Below are 21,829 nucleotides of genomic sequence, written 5' to 3' on the forward strand. Positions count from 1 at the left end.
ACTATTCACAGTATATTAAAAAATCCTCAAAAGTGATAAACAAATAGATCTACATATACATTTGCTATTTGAAATTTTGACTTCAGATTTGCAAGGTAGTATAGGAAAATGTCATTTCACTATATAAAATTCCTCTGTATTCAGTCCATCTCAGAAATCATGCAATAAAGCACTAGAAAAAATGAAAATTAACATAAACAAAATCAGGGGTAATGCTTAAAGCTGATGCAATATGGAGCTTTTCAAATAAAGAAGTAAGATTTTTTTTTTAATCCTGAAAAATGAAGTTGACACCACATTAGCAAAAATTTATATTGAATCAAGTACAAAGCTGAATTTATCAATAGAAATTATCAACTATTAAAATACTTTCCATCTAAGCAAAAAAAATAGCCCTCTTTACTGAATTGATTTGGAAATAAAAAATATTCCAAGAGAGGCTAAAACACATGCTGTGAAATAGTTAAATAAAATATTTTATGAGATACAGAAACATTCAGACATTGTACAGTGTTTGGAGGCAGCTGATCTGGAACTGGTTTATCATTTCTCTATAAACATGGCAAAAGCTGCAAAAATCAAAATCACATTATTTTATGGGTTTTTTTTTGCTACAGCATCAGTATTACATGACTTTGCACATGTAAATGTAAAGTCAGAACTACATTTCCCTCAAATCCACGTTGAAATAGTCATTAGAATAACTTATTCTTAACACTCTAAAAAAACCCGTTACATACTTATGCTTAATTTTATCTAAATGTAAACATGATTTTAAATGCATACCATTTGAAATAAACTGAATTTGTGCCCTGTTATTCAAGGAATAAGTTGAACTGGACTCTTCTAACATGTGCTGATTGGCTTAAGGAAAGGTTAAAAAAAATATTTTGTGTTATTATAACCATGCAGGTTACAACATATATAGAGTTCTCCAGTCTATATAGTCTATAGGTTATAAAGCTTTAATGTTTATAGCAAAAAAATCTTTAATTTTTAAAGCAAAATCTTATGCCACTAATAACCATTTTTACACAATGTATTCTAATATTTCAACTGGAAGTAAAAATAGTTATTAAACACACTATTTAAACTATTTAAAGTAAGTATTTTAAAAAGACATATTAACCTTTCCCCTGAACATTTAAAGTCACACACTTCATCAAAAGGTATTTAAAATATACAGATAACTTCAAAGTTTTTCACTCCTCCTAATCTGCACTTTTAGCTTCAGTCAATGGACAAATATCAAAGATAACATGCCAGTATTCAGTATTCATTTTCAAGAGTTGCCTTTTTCCTTGACTTCTCAATTTCAGAGCAGACCTTAAACTATTCTCCAACTTTTATTCTTCACAGCCAACAACTAAATTGTAAAACAGTCTTTTCTCTTTTCCCTGAAGAAATTCCAGACTAAATATTACTGAAGCTGGAAAATATTGTATTACATAAAAGCAATTAAAAGGCTCTTAAACTAAAGAGCTGTTTTTTTTCCCTAAAGAGAAAATAAAGGAAATCTTTAAATGAAAATGTTACTTACAATGTGTTTAATTCTAAAAAATGGGCTAAACAATTGCTTAGAAAAAAAGTTGCTTATATATACATATAATGGAATCTATAAACAAAGATTAAAAACTACACTTGGAAAATACTAGAAGTGGTTATTAGTAGAGTCTGTCTTCACTGATGTTTAAGAAACTGCTATGTTTTTAACCAGGAGGAAACGGTATACAAAACAGGCGTACACACCTGCAAACAACAACTAATTTATCTTGTATTATTTGACAAATTGACATGTAGTTCTAAAAATCAACAATGCTTTCAGTATTCAACATTTACCTGCTGAAAAACATCTGCCCCTTCGTCATAATCCACTATTGTGAAAAACAGTTTGTTTGAAAAAGCAGATGAATAGCGCCATGAATTAGCCAGCACTTGATATTCCTCATTAGCTTGCCTGTTAAGAAAAAGAAACAAATGTATATCCATATGCCATTCACTTGCAAAAAATATCCTATAATCAGCTGCAATGGTTAGATGAGTTACATTTGCAGAATCATTCTCCACATCCGTACTATCAATTAAAAAGTTTCAGCTCCTTATGCAACTTTTCGTTTCAAATTTGTCACCTCCAAAATTAGAAATGTGTTACGTTAAACTATACAAGAGAAATCCCAAGATAATATTAAGAAAAAGTAATGTTTTCCATATTTAAAGTCTCAGTAAATAGGACTGGTCTGAGTTGCAAGTATCAAATAAATCTGCTAACAGATCCATGTGAGGATATGCTTATGTGGCCCTTGAGTGTGCTATCAGGATATACTTGCTAGAAACAGCTATACATAAGGAATTCTGAGACTAGGGAACAAATAACACACAATGGTGAACGCAGTATGTTCCTAAAATAGCAGAGCCACAGGAGAGTCAAAGAAGCTGCTAAGCACTGGGGAAATGATCCTAAGGGAATAAAAAGTAGGCTTGTAAGCAGCATGACAAACTCCAGACTATTTCTCTGAAAGTCGTTTTAGATGTGGTGATTTTGTACAATATCTAATCTTCTCTATCAGCACTAGAAGGTGATTTGCTACTAAATATCCTTCTAAATAAAATAATCAAACAACAAACAAAAAACCAACCAACAAATACACCAAAAAAACCAAAGAGAACACAAACCAAAACAAACAATTTTGCTCTTACTTTACTAAGAGGAAGAGAAAGACAAAGGGAATTCCAAGACAATAATACTAGCAATGACATCCTCTAAACACACAGTCCCATAAAACCACAGGTTATTCCACAGGACAAATCTATACAGGGGAGAAAAAAACCTGAAATGAAGGGATGCTTGCAACACTTTCTGATTTAGAGAGACTCCTTTGCTAATTTCCATATTTCTATTTAATCACATCCACTGTAGAGTCCAAACCAGTGGTTTACCACTTGACAACTCAGCTTTGCATATGACAAGATTCTGAAGTAGTATAAATGTGTTCTGCAGCTTTTCTCAAAACAGTGTTTCTAGAAAAACAGTTCTATGTGTTTCATGGTGCAGAACACTATTTAAAAGCTGTAAATGCAAAAATCGGTTTGCTGCAAGAGAAACTTTGCACTAAACATATATAAGAGAGAGCAAAGAAGGGAAGACAATTACAGTATCACAGATATCATAAGACCTTCCCTTTTCTCCATAACTGAGATCAACCTTAGACATGAAATATATTACATACAAACTCCAGCACAGTTGTGTACTATTAGCAAATCTACTGTACATGAAAAAAATTATAAAATGCCAAGACTTAAAATAAAAATTGATGATCTCTTACTCCCACAAAGAATTAAATAGCATGAAGCACAATAAAACTGAACTTTCACCCTTATTACCTGACTCAGTAAAATTTGCTACTTAACACCCTTACTCAATGGGCAGTTTGCAATTAAAAAAAGAAAAGAAGCAATTTAGGCATTAGATTGGTTACTTCTAGAAACAGATATTATCACTAAGCAGACTAACATTCATTGTCATCCTGAAGAGGGCAGTCAGACAACATCAAAGGAATGCTGTAAAATCTTAAGCAATATCTGTAGTGCACTCTTCTGTTAACCTGCTATATTTAAGCTGAACCATTTTTATTATAAGAACAAGATGAAAATCAGTTTATCTTGATGCCACCATTCTTCTTTATCTACCTTTCACTTGTGATGAAACAGTATTTCTGGGAAATTTAGATACTCCACTTATAGCCCCACTATTTGAGAGGTCTCTTGTTCCCATTGATCTCCATATATTTTGCATCTTTAAACTATTTTGAATTAACGGGTAACATTTAAAGTATTATTCTGCAAAAGGCTGCATTTTTTGTAACAGACTCAAAGCACAATTTCATCCTCTCACTGAAAATAGCAAACCATTCTATGATGCATCCTCATAGAAGCTCTTGATGGGTGTGGAAAAGAGTGGAATAATGAGCAGTAGGAATACAAAGTTAAAGGATTACCACACACTCATAACTGAAGATCATCCTACACACTACTATATCATTTCCAATTTAAAAATTTCTGATAGAATAACATTATTAACTTTTTGTAGCACTGGTTCATTCCTTTTCAGACACAATAACAGTAAAAAGCATAAGCACTTGACTGAAAAAACTCACTCTTCTATTATCGGTTATCAACTTGACAATATCAATTGTCAAGTTATCTACCTATCTCTATACTTAGTTCATACCCATTCTATCAGCTTGTTTCTAGGAAGTAATATTAATTATACAAAATTACTAGAATAATTATGTGAAAATCAATAAAGGCATAAAAGCAAAGAACTACACTTGGTCTGAACTCAACAGAATATAATGTTAGCACTGCTCATTTTCTTGACAGGATTTTTTAATAGATGGAGAAGATTTGAATGTTACTGCTGCTATAGTCACCTCTTTAGAATTTCATCATAATAACAACACAGGAGCTAGCAACAACTGTAATATTGACCAGCTGGCAAAAAATAGTGGCCAGATCAAAAGGGAATGCTACTATTAGATTTACTCAGAAAATTCAATATACTGGAAAGTAAGCTGCTAAGCAAATGCTCTACAGAAATTCTTCCATTATGCAAGAGGTGCTCATGAAATATTAAAAGTTTTACTTAAATAGATTAATTATGTGTGTGGCTATACCAGTTAATCAGATTTGTATAACTTGAGCTATATTTAATGAGATTAATTTTATTCTATTGGTCTGACATTATAGCAAGGAAAACACAAACTGAATATTAGGAGAAGAATAAAAGAGTATGGAATTATTTGAGAAAGAAAGTAGTAAAGCATTATTTTTTGGCACACTATGTACAATACTTAAACATGTACAGTTGGCACAGAATGTACTACCAGGTTACTTACACATTCTTATCCATCTGTTTAAAGTAAACTGTGATCAGTGCTGCAATTTACTTCCAATACAACTTCTGGCTTCTATTTGTAATGGTGCTCCCCAAAACTGAAGGAACAAAGGCCTAAATGCATATTTTGACATCTTCTCGGTGTCAAGAAGGCGATAAATTCAGAATGCTTACTTGATTTTGTTTAAGATGACTCATGTCTTGATGAGAAGCACTGAAAAATCTACAAATGTGTCCAGAAAATTCACTAAACGCAACAGTGAGTGTAAACACATTGAAAACCATGCAGGTTTTGCAATCTAGGTATCTATAAAAGGAGAAAGAAAGCTAAAATCTATGCTATTCTATTTACAGCATCCCATGAAATTTTCAATATTCTGCAGATGAAAAGAAGCTATGAGGTCCTCTTCTGTAGAAGTTGCAAAGTAAAAGAATAAAAAATTGTGATCTCAGGAAGAATAAGGAGTCCATTATGATCCAAGTATAAAATCACTGCCTTGTTAAGCAGGACTCACCAATATTTCTACCAAGGTCCTGAAGTGCACAGGAACAGCAATTGCAGAACTTTCAACAGCTTGTTCCAAATTTCCTATTCCTTCATTGAACAAAAGGTCTCACTACATTTAAGAGACCTGTCAACGATTTTCTCACTATCTGCTCTTTATCAGCTAACAAAAAACTAAAACATTGGATCCTGTTTGATCTTTCTGATGATGCTCCTTGACTGCTACAATTCTTCTTGCTGTTGATTTACTCTTGCATCAGCTATTTGATGTCTTCTGAGATTTTTTTTAAGCGGGAAACCAACAAAATTCTTTTGTTTTTTTCAGAATTAATAAACCTCCTGGAGGTCTCACTGATATGGTAGATGCTAATAAAAGTATTTGGAATTTCTTCTCACGTATTTTTCCATTTTCTTCTCATCTTTTAAAGGAACACTAAGAAAAAAAACCAACACAAAAGATGCATCTTTTTGTTGATGGGCTTCAGCTGTTGGGAAAAAGCTCAAGTGACCAGTCTCATTTCTCTGACCCAGATATCCTTTTCTAAATGAAAATACCCCAGCAATGAATTTGAAAAATGAACCAGACAAAACTGTGAACTGTTTGATAACAAACAAAACACCTCTTGTATGCACCTGTATTCAGAGCAGAGATGGTTGCTTCTGCCAGTCAGATAAGAGAAGCAGAGCTCAGAAAGCAAACTAAAAGACTTCATATAACGTGTTTATGGAGTGGTCAGATGGTACAGCAACAAACAAAAAAGGAGCTAATTATAACAACGGAAGATGCAGAGGACAGTCAGCATCAGCAGGCTTGAGCTAAAGCCCTTTAGTAGGTAAAAATCAAAACACTAATAATCAAGTGAGGCAGGGGGGGCCACTGAATTCTGGCTGGTAAAAGGTGCTGATCACTTTGGAAAAATGTAGTGATAATAAAATGAGGGAGCTGATTGCAAGATGCAAGAAGATGAAAGGCACAGAAGCTGGCAGCAAATTTTCCCCCCAAAAATCATTCAAGTTAGTCCAGTAGTTACCATTTGCCTGTATGCAATTCAAAGTACAGGCTGAGAAACAGTCCCTCCATCTCTATGAAGATACTCCTGTCAGAGTGAATGTGTTTTTTTCTCCTTCTTACATACATAAGTAATTTTTTTCAGTAGTGTGACTGGTATGGGTAACAGAGATAAACTATTTAGCTGAGTGAAGACCTAGGGACAAAGGGAAAAAGGAAGCTAGTCTTACATGCTGAGGAGTCACTATTTAGAGTGAGATTATTTCTGCCTGCTCATCCAAACTGATTCATCATCACAGTGCATCAAAGGGCCTTTCAGTGTCTACTTCCAATGTACTGTTGAAGAATATATACACCAAAAACAGCAGTAACAGGTAAATCAATTAAAACTAACTAAGTTTAATTTCCTGGAACCAGAACAGTTTAATCAAACACATTTCCAAACATGCATGGAAAAAACCCCATCCTAAGCCATTAGAAACACATTCCAGCTCTGTTCAAGAGCACATTGAATAGTTAATCAGTTATTCCTACTTCATTTCCTAACACCAGCTGTGTCATATTGGACTTAAATAACTGGGACAACAGAAAAACTGACATTTATGCTACCACTAACACAGTTGTAAAGGCATCAGATGTCTTTCAATACTTTTTTAGATCAGAAAACTGGAACTTGTTTGTTTGTCCACAAAGCTAGATGAAAGAGTTCTGCTTTAGAATAAAGATAAAATTTCCTTGAAAACGCTCCAGAAGTGTGACTATGGGCTGTACTAATACATGTACATAGCTGCTGGCTTTCAGAAGTCTTCATGTGTTAGGACTAGATTGATTCAGACAGGATTGACTGAAAGGGTATTTTTTACATACAAAAGCTTTATCTAAATATCTAGTGTCCCAAAGACTTCTTTGTATGCAGCATTTTAACACATCATTTTAAACTGATATGATTTCCATACACTTTCACAAATAACGTGATTTGTGTGACTGATGTTGTAACATCCTCCTTGCTGCACAGAGAAAATCCTCAGATTGTCTAAGACAAATTTGGTCAACTTTCCACATGTATCATAGAAAGATAAAATACAGAAGTGTCAAATCTACACACCAAAAGGAAAACTTTTTTTTTATAGTTTTGTGGTGCATAAACCAACCACACTCAATTTTTAGAGAGGAAAAAAGTTTTCCTTCTTGTGGCAAAGTTACTCAAAGTCAAAGATTTCAGACTAGGGGCTTCTTCATATTTGATATTTGACATTGATTTTTTCTCTCTATGCAATTATTCCAAAAATATTTTGACTAGTAGCAGTTAACTTAAATCTTGAACAAGAGCATCTTCACAGAACCTTACAGATTAAGTTAAAAAATCAATTTAGCCTTTAGGCAAAGTGGCTAGTGAATATCTAACAATCAAGTAATGCATGCATTTCAGTTCTATATATCCTTACAGTGCTCCTGTCCATTAATTACCCATTGATTTGAAAATGTCGATTTTCCTGATAATGGTTTTATGTGCAGTATGATCAACCTCATTAAATTCCTTTTATTTCACATGAACACATGGATCGCAATTTCACATTTCTTTAAACAAACCCAACTGAAAGTGGTATGCTGATTTTTCCTTCATTTTATGCTTAAAGATTTTCAGTTGCTACTGTACAAGATATCTAGTCTGGTCTTTCCTAAGATGAAGTTTATAAGCTCTTTTTCAGTACAGTAAACAATATACAGTTGCAAGCAAAATAAACTTCCTTAATATCAGCAATATTTATGTTGTTTAACATGCCCAGAAAGGACCTATATGTATAACATGGAAAGAATTTGCCATGGCCATTATAATGACAAATACAATGATCCTTATAAAGCTGAACTTGGTGCATCTCATGTAGCTTTACCCATTGGTAAATAAGGAATGATATAAAACAATATAATAAACTTTCAACTCCTGTATCATCTCCTGAAGCTGAACTCTGACAACATAAAGAAGAAACAACAGAAAAGAAACTACTGAACTAAAAATTAACTTCATCTGAGAATGTTGGACAATTTCTGTACCTAAGCCTTCAGCTTCACAGTCCATATATGGAGGGTGAAGTGGAAAGACAATTTATATACTCTCCCTCAAAACTGACCAACTGACTTCAATGACAGAAAATTAATATATAAAAAACCTAATAAAAAACATAGACAATTACAGATACCCAAGTTAAAGTATGTAAATGCCACATTCCAACACATCAGAAATCTAACACAGTGCTACATTTACCAACCTCGCATATAGTTTAAGTAAATGTATTTAAAAACAAGAAATAGTATTACCTCATATACAGCCTACATTTTTCAGTCTTTCAAAATATTCTGCCACCTATCTAAATAGTGTTTAGAGCTCCCTGCTCAATAATCCCATTTATTACTAAACACAGTAATTTCTAATGCATATTTTGGCTGAAGAAGGTTTTATTAGCACAGTTTCTGATTTAGTGAGGTAATTAAGTGCATGACTACCTTTCAGTGCCTTGGCCCTATTTCCCTACCATTAGTCATTTTTGGATTAACTTATTGCACTAGGGACTTGCAGAGAGAGATCTTGAACTTAGAAGACTACTAGAGGCACTCTAATACATATTCAGAATGGAGCTACCAGAACACATCAAATTGCTGTGACAGAAAGTATTCCACAATACCTATGACCCCATGGAAAAATGTGCTAGCACATAAGAACTGTCCAAAGCTGTGAAATCAGAGGGTGAGAAATCTGCATGAGCACCTTGGGCATCTCTTAACTGAAGAAATCACTGAAGTGCCATATTATTAAATGGTAATGAATCACTTTTGTCACAAAATGTCTTTGGAAAGATCATGGTCAACTGATAATAAAATAAAGTTGATTTCTTAAATAGAAAGTCTTCCTCAGTTATGTACCTTTTGTTCAACTGCAATCTAAAAATCAAAACCTGGACTAATTCTAAAATGTGACACATGGATGAAATGCAGTTGAAAAGATGCTGTAACAAGTACACGAGCCCATTGATTGGTAAGCATCTACCCCATGCAAAGAACAACTCCACTTGGCATACTGCACATTGATTCCAACACTGACTTGAAAACCAAGGTAAGGAAGATGAGCAAGGTCACCAAGGTATAAATTACCTGCACACAGAGCACTGCCGCTGTGGCTGGAGGGCAGTGAACATCACAATCACAGAGTAGTTACGAGGCGGAGCCTTCACAAACCTTCGGAATTTATCTCCGTTCATGCGGATGACTGAGCGCCTGGAGCTCCACTCCATCAGCTGTTCCACCTTCTCAGCCAAAAGATTCTGAAATTGAGGACAAGCATGAAGAATGTTTAAGCTTAAAATTTAAGTGCTTTGTACCTATATACTGCCTTTGCACTCTCCAAATTCCTCTGGACTGAAGATAGAAGTTATATATAGTTGTATGTAGCAGAGTTTAGCTAATAGCATAATTTAGTCTTTCATGTAGTCAATGAGACTTTAAGTCTCATTGTGGTCTTAAACAGAAAGAATACATAAAATAAAATCAAACAGGTCGCTACCAAAGACAAAGGAGTAAGGATCACTGCCTAACTAGAAGTTACCAGTACAGCAATCATTTAACTTTCATTTAAAAAACTGAAGTTTTAGAAAACACAGCCTTATGTTGTATTTATTCTATTTAGTAAAAATCACAGCAGGATATTGTCAGTCACTTGAGAATAAAGATGAAAAATAAATGTACCTACAAAGAGAGAGAAATAGTTACTATGTTTAGAATTTCCTACAAATGTATCATACTGAACTTAAATTCATGCAAGTTTTGTATTTTGTATTGCAGTCATATAAACTCATCTAGGTACATTCCATTATGAGATCAATGCTTTAAGCTGATCTCAAGACTGAGAAGCACAAAATATTTTGATTGAACTACCATAGTATAAGAAAAATCTGCTTGTGTATTGTCTTTTGCTGGAAAGCATTCCATCCCATGAGTGATTTAAAAGCAAGCTATGAGACATACTACAAGACAGCCCTCTTTATCTAACTATTCCTATGAAAATCTGTTTAGGGTTTTGTTTTTTGTTTTTTTTTTTTTTTTTTTTATCAAGTAAATCTGATGCCATACATGCTCAGCAGAAAGTGTTTAGTTTCCCAAGTTACCTAGGTTCAGCAAGGTTGTACTGACCATGCTGTAGTGGATTGCTGCATACAGCGTATCAGAATTAATGCATCTATCTTGGCAATGTCTTCAGCTCCATGCTGACTGGCCCTGTGGAAGCTGCTTTATCAAATAAAAACTAAAAATAAGAGTGGAGGACACTGGAATATTCCAACTCAGAAGCTAAGTGCTGAGAGAAAGTGAGAAGGACAGAGAAGGGGGCAGAGAGACAGGAACAGAAAGTGAGGAAGGCAGACCAAGCAAAGAGGAAACTAACTTCAGAAAACTTGAAGATGCAAGAACTCTGTTAAAATACACATAAATTAGTGAAAGAGTTTACAAACTGGTCAGGCTCTGCCAAGGAGGGGTAGAACAAACTAGTTTAAAAAACCTCTAGAAGTAGGGACACGCTCAGAAAAGAGAGGCTGATGACGTGTAAAAGCCAAACAGAATGTTTGTGTAAGAACAACTTGTGTAAGAGCAACTGACCAAGGAGACAAGGTGGGTATTCTGAGTTTTTTTAAAAATTGAATAGAGTAGAAAATTAGGTAATCTAGTAACATTTTGACAAATCAGTAATGCTATGAATGAGAGTAGGGATAGATATATGGGGGGAAGGAAGGAATGAACTGAAAGGATAAAGAAAAATTATATTTTTCCTTTCAGAAATTCTACCTTCAAAATTATCAGAGCCCCTTAGGGGCTGTGCCCCCCTAGAACAGTTCACCACAAGGCTTGAGTCCAAAAGAGGCTTTGATGAGTATGGATCATGAACAGTTCTGAAATACTTGAATTTACTTGACCCTACAAAAAAAATCCTTTAGGTTTTTGTTCTTGTTCCTCTTTTGTACCAGAATTTAGCTAGTATTTGTAATCGTGAATGTGAAGGAGAGATTACAACTTTGTTTATCATGAGAATATCAATGATTCAATTAAAACTATAATTTTTCTTCTTCTAAAAGACATATATTTTTGGTGGTTTTGCCTCAAGAAGATATTATGTAAGTTCTTTTCTTTAAAAGAATCATAAAGCAAATTACACAAAAATGAAGCTTACACATTTGTAAGATTCCCTTCCATTAGCAGTGTCAGGATTAAATCTTTGTTCATTTCAAAAGATTCACTTGTTTTGCATCAGACACTCCAGCCAGTAACGCACAATAACATATGAGGAGCTAAAAAGGATGGGAACTAGTATATCCAAAAGCTTTAATTATTCAAGCAAAAAGATAAACCAAAGAGAACTAATAAAAAGACATAAATTAACAGAGGAACGATGCATAATATTCTACTTGGTACAGAAAAACAAATACTTTTCAGATTAGGCTTTATTCAAAGAAAAGAAACCCATGAAATAGCATAAAGGGTATGAAAGCAAAAGCATGATCTTGACAGAAAGAAAAAAAAAAACCAGGAGAGGGAAAAAATCCAGCTCTATTAGTGCTACATAATTTGCTTCTATAAAATACAGTTATATAGAAGAATTTTACTGAGAGAAGTCCCAATTGTAGTTTTACTTGGAAGCTAGTTACCAATAAAAATTAGTCTTGATTCCTTTAGATTCAGCCATGTGTAATGTCACCTTTACATAGCTCTTGTGCACTATTCACTAAAGTTCTCAACCACTTTTATCACTTCTTGTTGTTCAGTTTTTCCAATATGCACTAGTAAAAAGCTAGTAACTGCACTAATTTTATATGTGTACTACACTAGGTAAAATCAAGCTAATATTTCAGGACTGTAGTCATTAAATACAATGTATATACTTGCTTCACTGCACTCTGAAGAAATCTATTTTTTTCAAATAGAAAGTTATGAAATAGACTGCAGATAGTGTCCTGCCTCATAAAACATTCTGCTATAGGCTACACTTCTCTTAGGTAACTGACTGCACTTCAATATCCTCCCAATATTTTGGACACTTTATTTTAGAAGCTGTCTTTTGCAGAGTAATTAACAGAAGAGACCTTGGGACTGACATCTCTAGAATTCACAGTGCAGTCTTTTTGACTTGTAAGTCTTTAGAAAAATTTGAAGGTCAGATACTGGTTTTGTCGATTACAAAATATTTTCACAATATATGCTCCTGAGTAAGTTAGCACCTTTTCCTCATTTCATTTAATAATGAAATCGAAGAAATAAATCTGAGAAATAAAAGTTTGCATTTTAGCCATGTATTTGACTTTAAAGCTGAGTCTTAAGGAAATATGGCACATTTTGAAGTTCTTCCTGTCTAATTCAGCTTTGGATCAAAAAGACACCCACCTAACAGATACCACACTCAGAAGATTGGTCAGTGTGTTAACTAACAGGCAGTGGGCAGGGTAAAGTGTATTTTATGCATACTGAAGCCAGCAGTCTCAAGGATTTCATAATTCAGAATCTGATTTGGATATTTTTGTAAGAAAATTATTTTTTTCAAGATAGAAGTGCAGAAAACAGAAAAACATACTGTTGAATAAAAGCATGACTACATCGGTCAAAAATTTTCTCCCGTGCAAAAGAAGAGTGTTGAAAAGTGAAGAAAAATTGACAAAAAACCATGTAGAATGAAAAGGCAAAATTTTTACATTACCCTTAGAAAAATAATCTACTAATATCCTAGAAAGCACTGTTAGAAAAGACAATGGTCTATGTCAAATTGGTTTTGCTCTGAAGATACTGAAACCAAACATATTTTCTTTCACCCTTTATTGTTCAACTATATAATCCATACATACAATTGTCAACAAAGTGAATTCTCATTAGGATTCTGGACACTTACAGACTTTATTAACTTGCCTCTTTCCACCCCCTGGGAAAAGTCTTCTGCCAGAGAAAATCTGGAAGTAGGAGAGAGAGGCTAAATCTACCAAAACACGTTGTGATGATAGACACAACAACTGTTACTCAAATCCAGAAAACAAGGGACACTACCTCATTTTCACTCCAGATTTCTATTCTTCTGCTCCTTTCTATAGTCTCTGCATATATTTAAATCTATTAATTTACAGAATTCCTCTAAGCACTTACCAGATTTATGTGGATAACTGAAAGGGTTTTAGTTGAAACACTAAGGGAAAAACACCAAAAAATAAACAAACAAAAAAACAAGAAACCCAAACCCTAAGTATGACAAAGGAAATTCTTCCTGTAAAAAGAAAACTCTGGGTGTGATGTTCGAATAGCTACAGAAGGATCAACAGATAACAGTCTGTAAAAGCACTGAGAACATTAAATCAATGAATGAAGAAGCAGCCATGTATCATTTACTTACTTTCATTAGTTGATGCCATAAGTAGAATATAAGAACATGTATGACTATGTGTGCAAAAAAAATAAATGCTAGTTTCTGTAAACAAACAGAACTACATTACTTGCTGCTCCTACACTATTTTGTAGCAAGTGAAAATATATGGCACATCAACATTTTTACAAAACTAAATAACCCTTAAAAATCTGAGAAAATCCAAAACCCAGGAATTTTCTTACACAACAAGTAAAGCTGTTATTTTTTTAGAAAATGGGATTACTTCATAAAGCAATCACCTACAAAAATTGTCCTTGCTCCTGAAATAGTGACAGTCATTGGTATCTTTTCCTCAATCCTGTTAAGCAGATGACCACTCCCCACTGGAAAAAAAAAGCTGCTTGGGAAAACAATTCTAAAAAATTCCTCTTTTATCCCTAAGGCTAGTAAATGATTATTCCATTTGCAGTTTTCCCTATTATTGAGTCATGAAGGAAGCAAAAGGTAAATTTCATCTTGGTTTCCAGTTATGTGATGAATCAACCAAGCTACCTGTCAAAAAACTAAGTGTGACAAGTTATGAAATTAAAGATGCTAGCAGGCCAAGCTTCTGGCACTGAAGCAATTCCCTATTAGGGACTGCTTCCCAGTGATCCCCCATATCTCCTCTCTGCTTCTTAACCCAATAGAGCTTGACATCTACAAGCCTTCCCTTTCATACTCTGTGACTAGCAGATTAGCTACTGAAAACACAGCTTTACTTATTCATTCTCCCAAGACACAGTTGCCTACAAGACTAAGCATAAACAACAAGAATCACCTTGTATACACACGTGCTGCCTCACTTGACTTTTAATCTTTCTTGGCCAGATTTTCTAAATTTCTTTTGGTCAAATAACACTGCTGTGGGCAGGGGGTACCAAACAACAAAAAAAAAAAATACCACACATATTTTTCTAAGTGCTACTTGCTCTGTCTGTCCATTGGATGTCCCTGATACTTTCAAGATTTCTTCTTTAGACTTCCTTTCATTTACTTTGCCTTCCATTAAAATAACGTAACACAGGTAACCTAAGGCATAAGGGGTTATTGGAAAAAAGCAAAGAATTAAGTTCAATTATATTACTCAATGATTCAGTGTTCAAATTAACTCCTTCCCTTCAAAAAACACCACCTTTAACACTTTACATCTTTCAGGTTCCAGAAGAAGTTTCAGGTTTTTCTGATGTAATAGGGCCCTGAATAATGCTCAATATGTGAACCCGGAAGACTAATTCCTCAGCTTTAGAAAGACTGGGTCAAAAGCAGTAACATGAGATTCCTATACTAGGAAAAGTATAAATTAGCTAGAGACTCAATCTACTAATAAGGCTGAATGTAGCATTGTTTATTACTGAGCCATTCCCCTTTCCTAATAAATTCCAATTCACTCCAGTACCTCAAATTTCACTTTTTGTAGTGAAAAAAATAAAGAAAGGAGTTTCTAATTAATGATTTGACATTACATTTGCCACTGGAGATGAGCTAACTACAGATTTTGTTAACTGCTTCTGAAATGATGTTGCAAAAAAAAAAAAAAAAAAAAAAAAGAAAGAAGAGATGGCTTGACTTCCATGTTTCCTTTATGTGTATTTTACCAAAGCTAGCTAAGGCAGATTGAAAAACCACCCTTGATGAAAATTCTGTTTTGTTCACTCAGGTGCATCAAATCCCCAAGAAATGCCAGCTCTGTACACAATTATTTCAGGACAACACTACTGTGGAAAAAAACCAACCAAAAAGCAAACCACAAAACAAGGTTGCACTGATACTGCATGTAAACTATCTCATAAATCTATCTAATGCATGTAGCTTAAATTCCAATTTACTTTTACAGTCTCCATTCTAGTCTTTAATTACACTAAGAATAATAGTACAGAGAAACTAATAAATACATTTCACCAGTATGTTGTAAGAACAGTTAACGTCTCTAAAAATGTGTCTGATAAACATTCACAGATATGCAATTACTGACCCCATTGAATTGGTGGCAGAAAGATGATGGATTCAACATTCAAAGTGTTCTTACAGGCATTCATTCCTCTGCTGTCCTTGGTCACCTGATGTCTGCATAAAAATGTAATTTATGCTACCAATATATCAGTATCCTTAAACATATAAAAATATTTTTATCATTTGTAAAACTCGACACACAATAATGACATATATTTAGATAATTTCATATAATATTTCCTATACACTAAAAAGGGAGAAGATAGAAGGCTACTTTCCTGTGTAGGTCTTCTAAGAATGATCTCAAATAGCTCATGGACTTGAAAGGTAATTTCTTTGAACTGCCTGCATCTTCACTCTTCTCTCTAATATTTTCTAAGCTAATCTAAAACCTGAGGAAAAAGACTGAAATATATTTCACTTTTTTCAAAATTTATTCACTTCATATTAATGAAAGTACCACCAGTAGCTTTATCAAAAATATTTAGTCTCTATTTTGAACTTGTCTTTAAACAGGAATAGAAACCATGGGTCATGTCAAATTTACAAACTCTGATTTCTTGATTAACAACCCTTGGCCTAATGGAGAACTCCCAGATTAAGTATCTGAATATTCCAGTGAGCAACACATTATTCTACAGCCATACACTCATAAACTAATTCTTCTATTGAGAGTGACTATCAATACAGAAAATATTTTCTTCTATAATTTCTCTTCTGCAAGAAAAGAGAAGCATGAATTAATGCAAATATTACTAACCACTAAGACATACAGAAATCTGTTTGGATACTTTTTTTCCTTCTCAGATTATTTATTTATTTACAAGAAGCCATTGCCCGAACATAACTGAGAAGCCATGTAAGCTGGCACAGTATGACTGACTTAATATTCTGCTCCATTGACTCAAAGTCATTTAGCTGTGACTGAGGATTTGCTTTTTGGAATGAGAAGCTGATTTTCATCTTTATGTAAAATGCCTACATTGTGGCATAATACCTAAAAAATGTCCTTTTAAGGATGAATAGATAAATGAACAGAGAATCAAAACTACTGTGGTTTTTTGCTTCTTTTTTTTTAATTATTATTTTAGCCCATATGTTGTTCTATTAGATTCAGAAAAATCTGGTTAATTTCCTATTACATGAAGCTCTCATTTTCTGAACATTATAAAAGTATTAACATTAATATTTTTACACTGTGTAAGATGCAACACTGAAAATAACCTGCGTAATAGTTTACATGGATGTATTTTGTCCAGCTGATTTTAAAAAGATCATCAATTTCCACTGAGTACAATCAAAAATTGACAACTGATTTCAAAATACAAGAAATTTACCATTTTCTACTTAGTATTTTCAAAATTTTCACAATTTGTCACAAACTTTAAAGTAACTTAGATTCATTTAAAGATAAAGTTCATCTGATTTAAATAAAGCCTATAAGATCAACAATATGAATTACAGAGTAAGACTCTAGTACTGTAAACTAGAGCACAGCTTATTTCAGGAAAGATAATACCTACTGTATTGCATTAAATAAACAAAAGTTAAACTATTTAAGTTTTATAGAAATAAGCCTAGGTAAGATGACTTATACGACTACAGGCTTTTCACTTACAATTTTATTTTACTTTTTTTTTCCTTTATAAGCATGGAAGTAATTCATTACATAATGAGAAATATCAAAAGGTTGAATTATGAATTAGAGAAAAGATTCTACAACAAAAGCACCAGCTAAACCTCAAAGTACATTTTGCTTAGGTCACCTTTATACTGGAAGGATATTAGTCTCAGGAGAGCATAATATAGGACATCCAGGATGATTCCAAGAGTGCTTGTTATACACAAAAGCTAAAAGAGCTCCAGTTACTCTCAGTGGAAAACAATTCAGGGTGACCTAGCAAAAATATTGCAGAAGTTCTTAAAGATGGGAAGAAATTTTTAGCTAAATATAAAAATTATGCACAAAAAGTTAAAACTAATTCTGCACATATATTTCAATTCATTAAGATCAAACTCCTAATTCTAAATTACTATTTTTTTTCAATATTCAGAACCTTCAGATTCCTGGGAATTGGATTCAGCCATACCTTTAAGAGTGCTAAATTTATTATTTTTATGCAGATTCTTGAAGTTAACTCTATGCACAATTATTATTTCACAAATCAAAACTCTTTCTAAGTCCAGGAACACATCTCAAAGCTGCAGATTGTCAAGATGTTTAATATCAACTTATTGGCCTGCCATTTTCAAATATTTCTGATTGTTAGGTAAAATTAAACTTAACTAAGTCAGCATTTTAAACTAGTTGCTATTTAGATTGCCATTCTGAGTTTCTGGACCCCAAGGAGTTTTTTTTTGTTAAGTTCAGCTTTCTGCAAGAGTCAGAGCATTCAATTAGCAGAGTAGAATTATGAGTTCACTACTGAAAGCCATTCAGGAACTAAAATATACTTTGTGTACCCCTCCCCTCCTACAAAGAATAGACTGCTCAACAGATTAACAACATTGTATTTATGTTTAAAAATAACTTTTCCCTTCACTTCAGGGTTTGCTGAAATCAGCAGGCAGCCTTATTTAACCTAGATCATTTGAAGAAATTGTATTTCTCTACTAAAAGCAAAGGTCTGACACTACAGATATTTCTCCTCTGTTTTCTTAATTCTAAAACTAGAGTCCAGTATCTCTGAAAATGTGAAAATGAGTTCTTTTTTTTACTCTCAAGTCCTGTATATGAAGTTGAATGTTCTACATACAGTGCTATATAACCAGCTGCTCCCTCTCAACTTTATCACAAAATCTCTTTTCCAGCTGAATCTCTTACACTATTAAAAAAGAAAGTGTTACAGACTAAGCCATAAGAACCTGATAAGGCAGGATCAGGTTACTCATATACTAGTTCTGTATGCACCAGAGCACGTAGCTCTAGTACCCCATGTATTCCAAATCACATGCTGCCCTGGGAAAAATTCAAATAACTTATGTAGTAGATTCCTTAGGAAAAACAAACAAACAAACCCAAACCCAAATGAAAAACCAGAAAAAAAAGTCGAAATAAAACCCCAAAACAAGTAACAACAAAATCCAAACAAAACAAGCACCCACCCCTAACCTCGGCACAACTCTTGACAATGCTCAGTCATCTTCACAGTACAGAAGTGTTCACTGATGTTCCCATGGAACCTTTAGTGTTTCATTTTGTGCCCACTGCCTCCAGGCCTGTCACTGGGCACCAACAATTCTGCCTGTCATCTTAACCCTTCAGGTATTTATTTGCATCGATATAACTCCTCCTGAACCTTTGCTTTTCTAGGATGAACATTCCCAACTCTCTCAGCCCTTCCTCAGATCATTTTTAACTCCAGAACATTAGGTGGAAAGCATGAAAAGACATCACTTTACTGAAGAGTGGTTCCATCCTAATTTTTGGTTTTTTTCATTAATGTAAAGCAAGTTCTTCTTTACAGAGCAGGTAGCATCTAGAGAAAAGGTGACTTGGACAGACACCAACAAAACTGTTCCTTTGTTCAAAGCGTATTTATTCCCTGTTTCACACTAAAGTAACTCACAAACTGAATTGCTGTTGAAACACTGCCAATCATATTTCCCTTTCTATCCCTTACTGCCTATTTCCCTGCATATTTGTGGAATGACAAGATTTTATGTTGAAAGCTGATAAAGTAATGATGACAGTAACTTCACAAAGAGGTAGTTCACCTCAGAAATTTGAGGTTGCTTTGATTTTGGTGGAATGCTACCAATAAATCACAGTTTGAAAGGGGTCAAAAAGCCAGAAGAGCAACAAAAGTTCAGGGTATTACTGGATTTTCTCCCCAAAAAATTAAAAAATTAAATAGAATCTGGATCATTTTTGCTCTCTGTAAACAGGCATGCTAGAGAGACATTTTACAAAGTCATTGATAACTCAGCTCTCCTCTCTGTGGAACCACATAGAGACTAATCCCTCAAAGCCCTTAAGCACTGTGCTACACTGAAGAATTACCCAGACAGCCAAACCATGGCTAATGCTAAAAAAAAAAAAAAAAAAAACCAAAAAAAACCCAAACTTTCTTCCTCTTCTTCACTTTTCTATGTTATTCCAAACACCAGGTTAAAATACAGATGCTGTATTTCTGTATTTCCAGTCTCTGGAAGTACAGAATAGATGACTGAACTGCTACAACAAAAAGAAGTTTTATTAAAAAAATCTTATGAAAGCTAGCTAGGGAAAGCATCAAGAATTTAAAGTGCATTCGATTATAAAGAAGACTGGGAAGGGGCAGCAGCAGCTACTGTTAAAAGAAAGAAGTTTAGGACAAATCAATTCAACATTTGAAATGTAAAATGCAGAGTAAATGCAGAATAAATCAGAGAAGATTTGGTTCTGTGAGTGAAAACATACCAGAATGAAGGGGCAGAAATTAAATTGTTTCAAGGCACATAAGCACTGTTTGGTAATCAGAAATATAACTGCTTGAACAGGAAAACAATGAGACCTCAAACAAGCATACTGAAATAATTTCGACAGAATTTCCTTAAGAATAATGCTTGCTTTTTTAAAAAAATTTGCTCCAACAAGGAATACAAGAGTGCTTCAACTTTCTTTGTTACTATATAATACACATTTAAAAAGAGGGTATATAACATAAAAGAATTTAGAGAAAGCTAAGTGACCTTTAACAAAATCAACAAATCAGCAGAGTTCTCCATACAAGGAAAGAACAACTGGTTAACTTCATGCAGAGAATACATAAAGCATCTAGCTGAAAAATATTCTGGGAATGAATACTCTGGCTTCTTCATCTTCCAAAACATTAAAAAAAAAAAACACAATCAAACAAAACCAAAAACACCAATCAAAAAACCAAACCTAAACAAACACAAAAACCAGCAACAACAAAAATGCTGAAACCCCAAAATCAACACATAGGCAGACATCATGAATTTGCCTTTTTGGTATTACTGAGAGAATTGTCAAGCACCTATTTCTTATTGGCACCTTAATACAAAAGGTTATCTTGCTGATCAGTGCACTGGGAAGCTAAAAAAACAGAATTAAATTTCTCACTTGCCTCTTCACAGCAAGTGAATTAAGAGAGTAATGTCAGAGGAAAGATATGGTGATGATAAGTAATTAACACTTTTTGTCTTGTGACAAGGCAATTAAGTACTTTCTGAAATAAGATATCTAACTATGCACAAACTAGTCTGCGTAAAATTAAAGAATTTTAAAAATTATAATCAAAAATTGCAGACAAAATAATTAATCTTTAGAGTGGAAAAAGTTGTTACTGCCAAAGGCACTGAAACATCTCGTGACTACCTACCACAGATACAAGTTTTACTTCCTCCTTAAAATTCCATGTGTTCTTTATGTTTTATCCATTAACCCAAGTACCCCTAGGATTAAACCTCCTATGGTACAAAAGAAATAAATATTATGCAAAACATTATTACTATTCTCACCAAAAAAAAATTGTAACTCCAGACTTGGCTAATATGCGACCTATCAGGGTTAAAAACAATTACAGATTTAAAACAAAGCAAAACAAACAATAACAACAAAAACCCACCACCCAAACAAAAATGCAAAATACCCTCTTAGATTATTCTTTTGCTAAAGAGGAACGTAATTTCAAGACCTAAACCAGTCAAGAAATAATAAGCCTTAATTCTGTAAAAGACCAAGTAGAGATCTATGATTATTCTGCATCTAAAGTTTAGGTAAACAAAAAGAATACTTGCACTTTTAAAGAGTAGGGTGCTTAAGGACAGAGAAAAAATAGAGACAAAAAAATTACTTGGTGGTTTGTTTTTTGTGGTTGATTTTAAGGAGTATGTTGATATAGAATAATGAAAAATATAAAGGAGAATGGAAGCATGATTATAAAATTTAATATTCCACAGACTCATCCTAGAGCTTTGCTTTGAAAACAATTAGAATAATAAATCTGAGAAGTACTTTCCCTATTTTTTTCCCAGCTGAAAAAGAGACACTTTTCCTAATTTTCCCACTAATCTCTTTTCCTGATTACCTTAATGCAC

General features: G+C 33.6%; 1 protein-coding gene across 1 annotated transcript in view; it reads right to left on the reverse strand.

Moving 5' to 3' along the window:
• The window catches only part of TUSC3 (tumor suppressor candidate 3), a 109,318-nt gene that overhangs the window by 62,259 nt on the left and 25,230 nt on the right, over nucleotides 1-21,829 (reverse strand). Inside the window, exons 2-3 of the mRNA XM_071432306.1 lie at nucleotides 9,556-9,725; nucleotides 1,840-1,957 (exon numbers count right to left, since the gene is read on the reverse strand). Coding sequence (XP_071288407.1) covers nucleotides 1,840-1,957; nucleotides 9,556-9,725 — 288 coding nt within the window. The remainder of the gene's footprint in view (nucleotides 1-1,839; nucleotides 1,958-9,555; nucleotides 9,726-21,829) is intronic.

Source organism: Agelaius tricolor, unplaced genomic scaffold, assembly GCF_023055355.1.
Source record: "Agelaius tricolor isolate 1412-34295 unplaced genomic scaffold, bAgeTri1.0.p SCAF_8, whole genome shotgun sequence".
Classification (NCBI taxonomy): Eukaryota; Metazoa; Chordata; class Aves; order Passeriformes; family Icteridae; genus Agelaius; species Agelaius tricolor.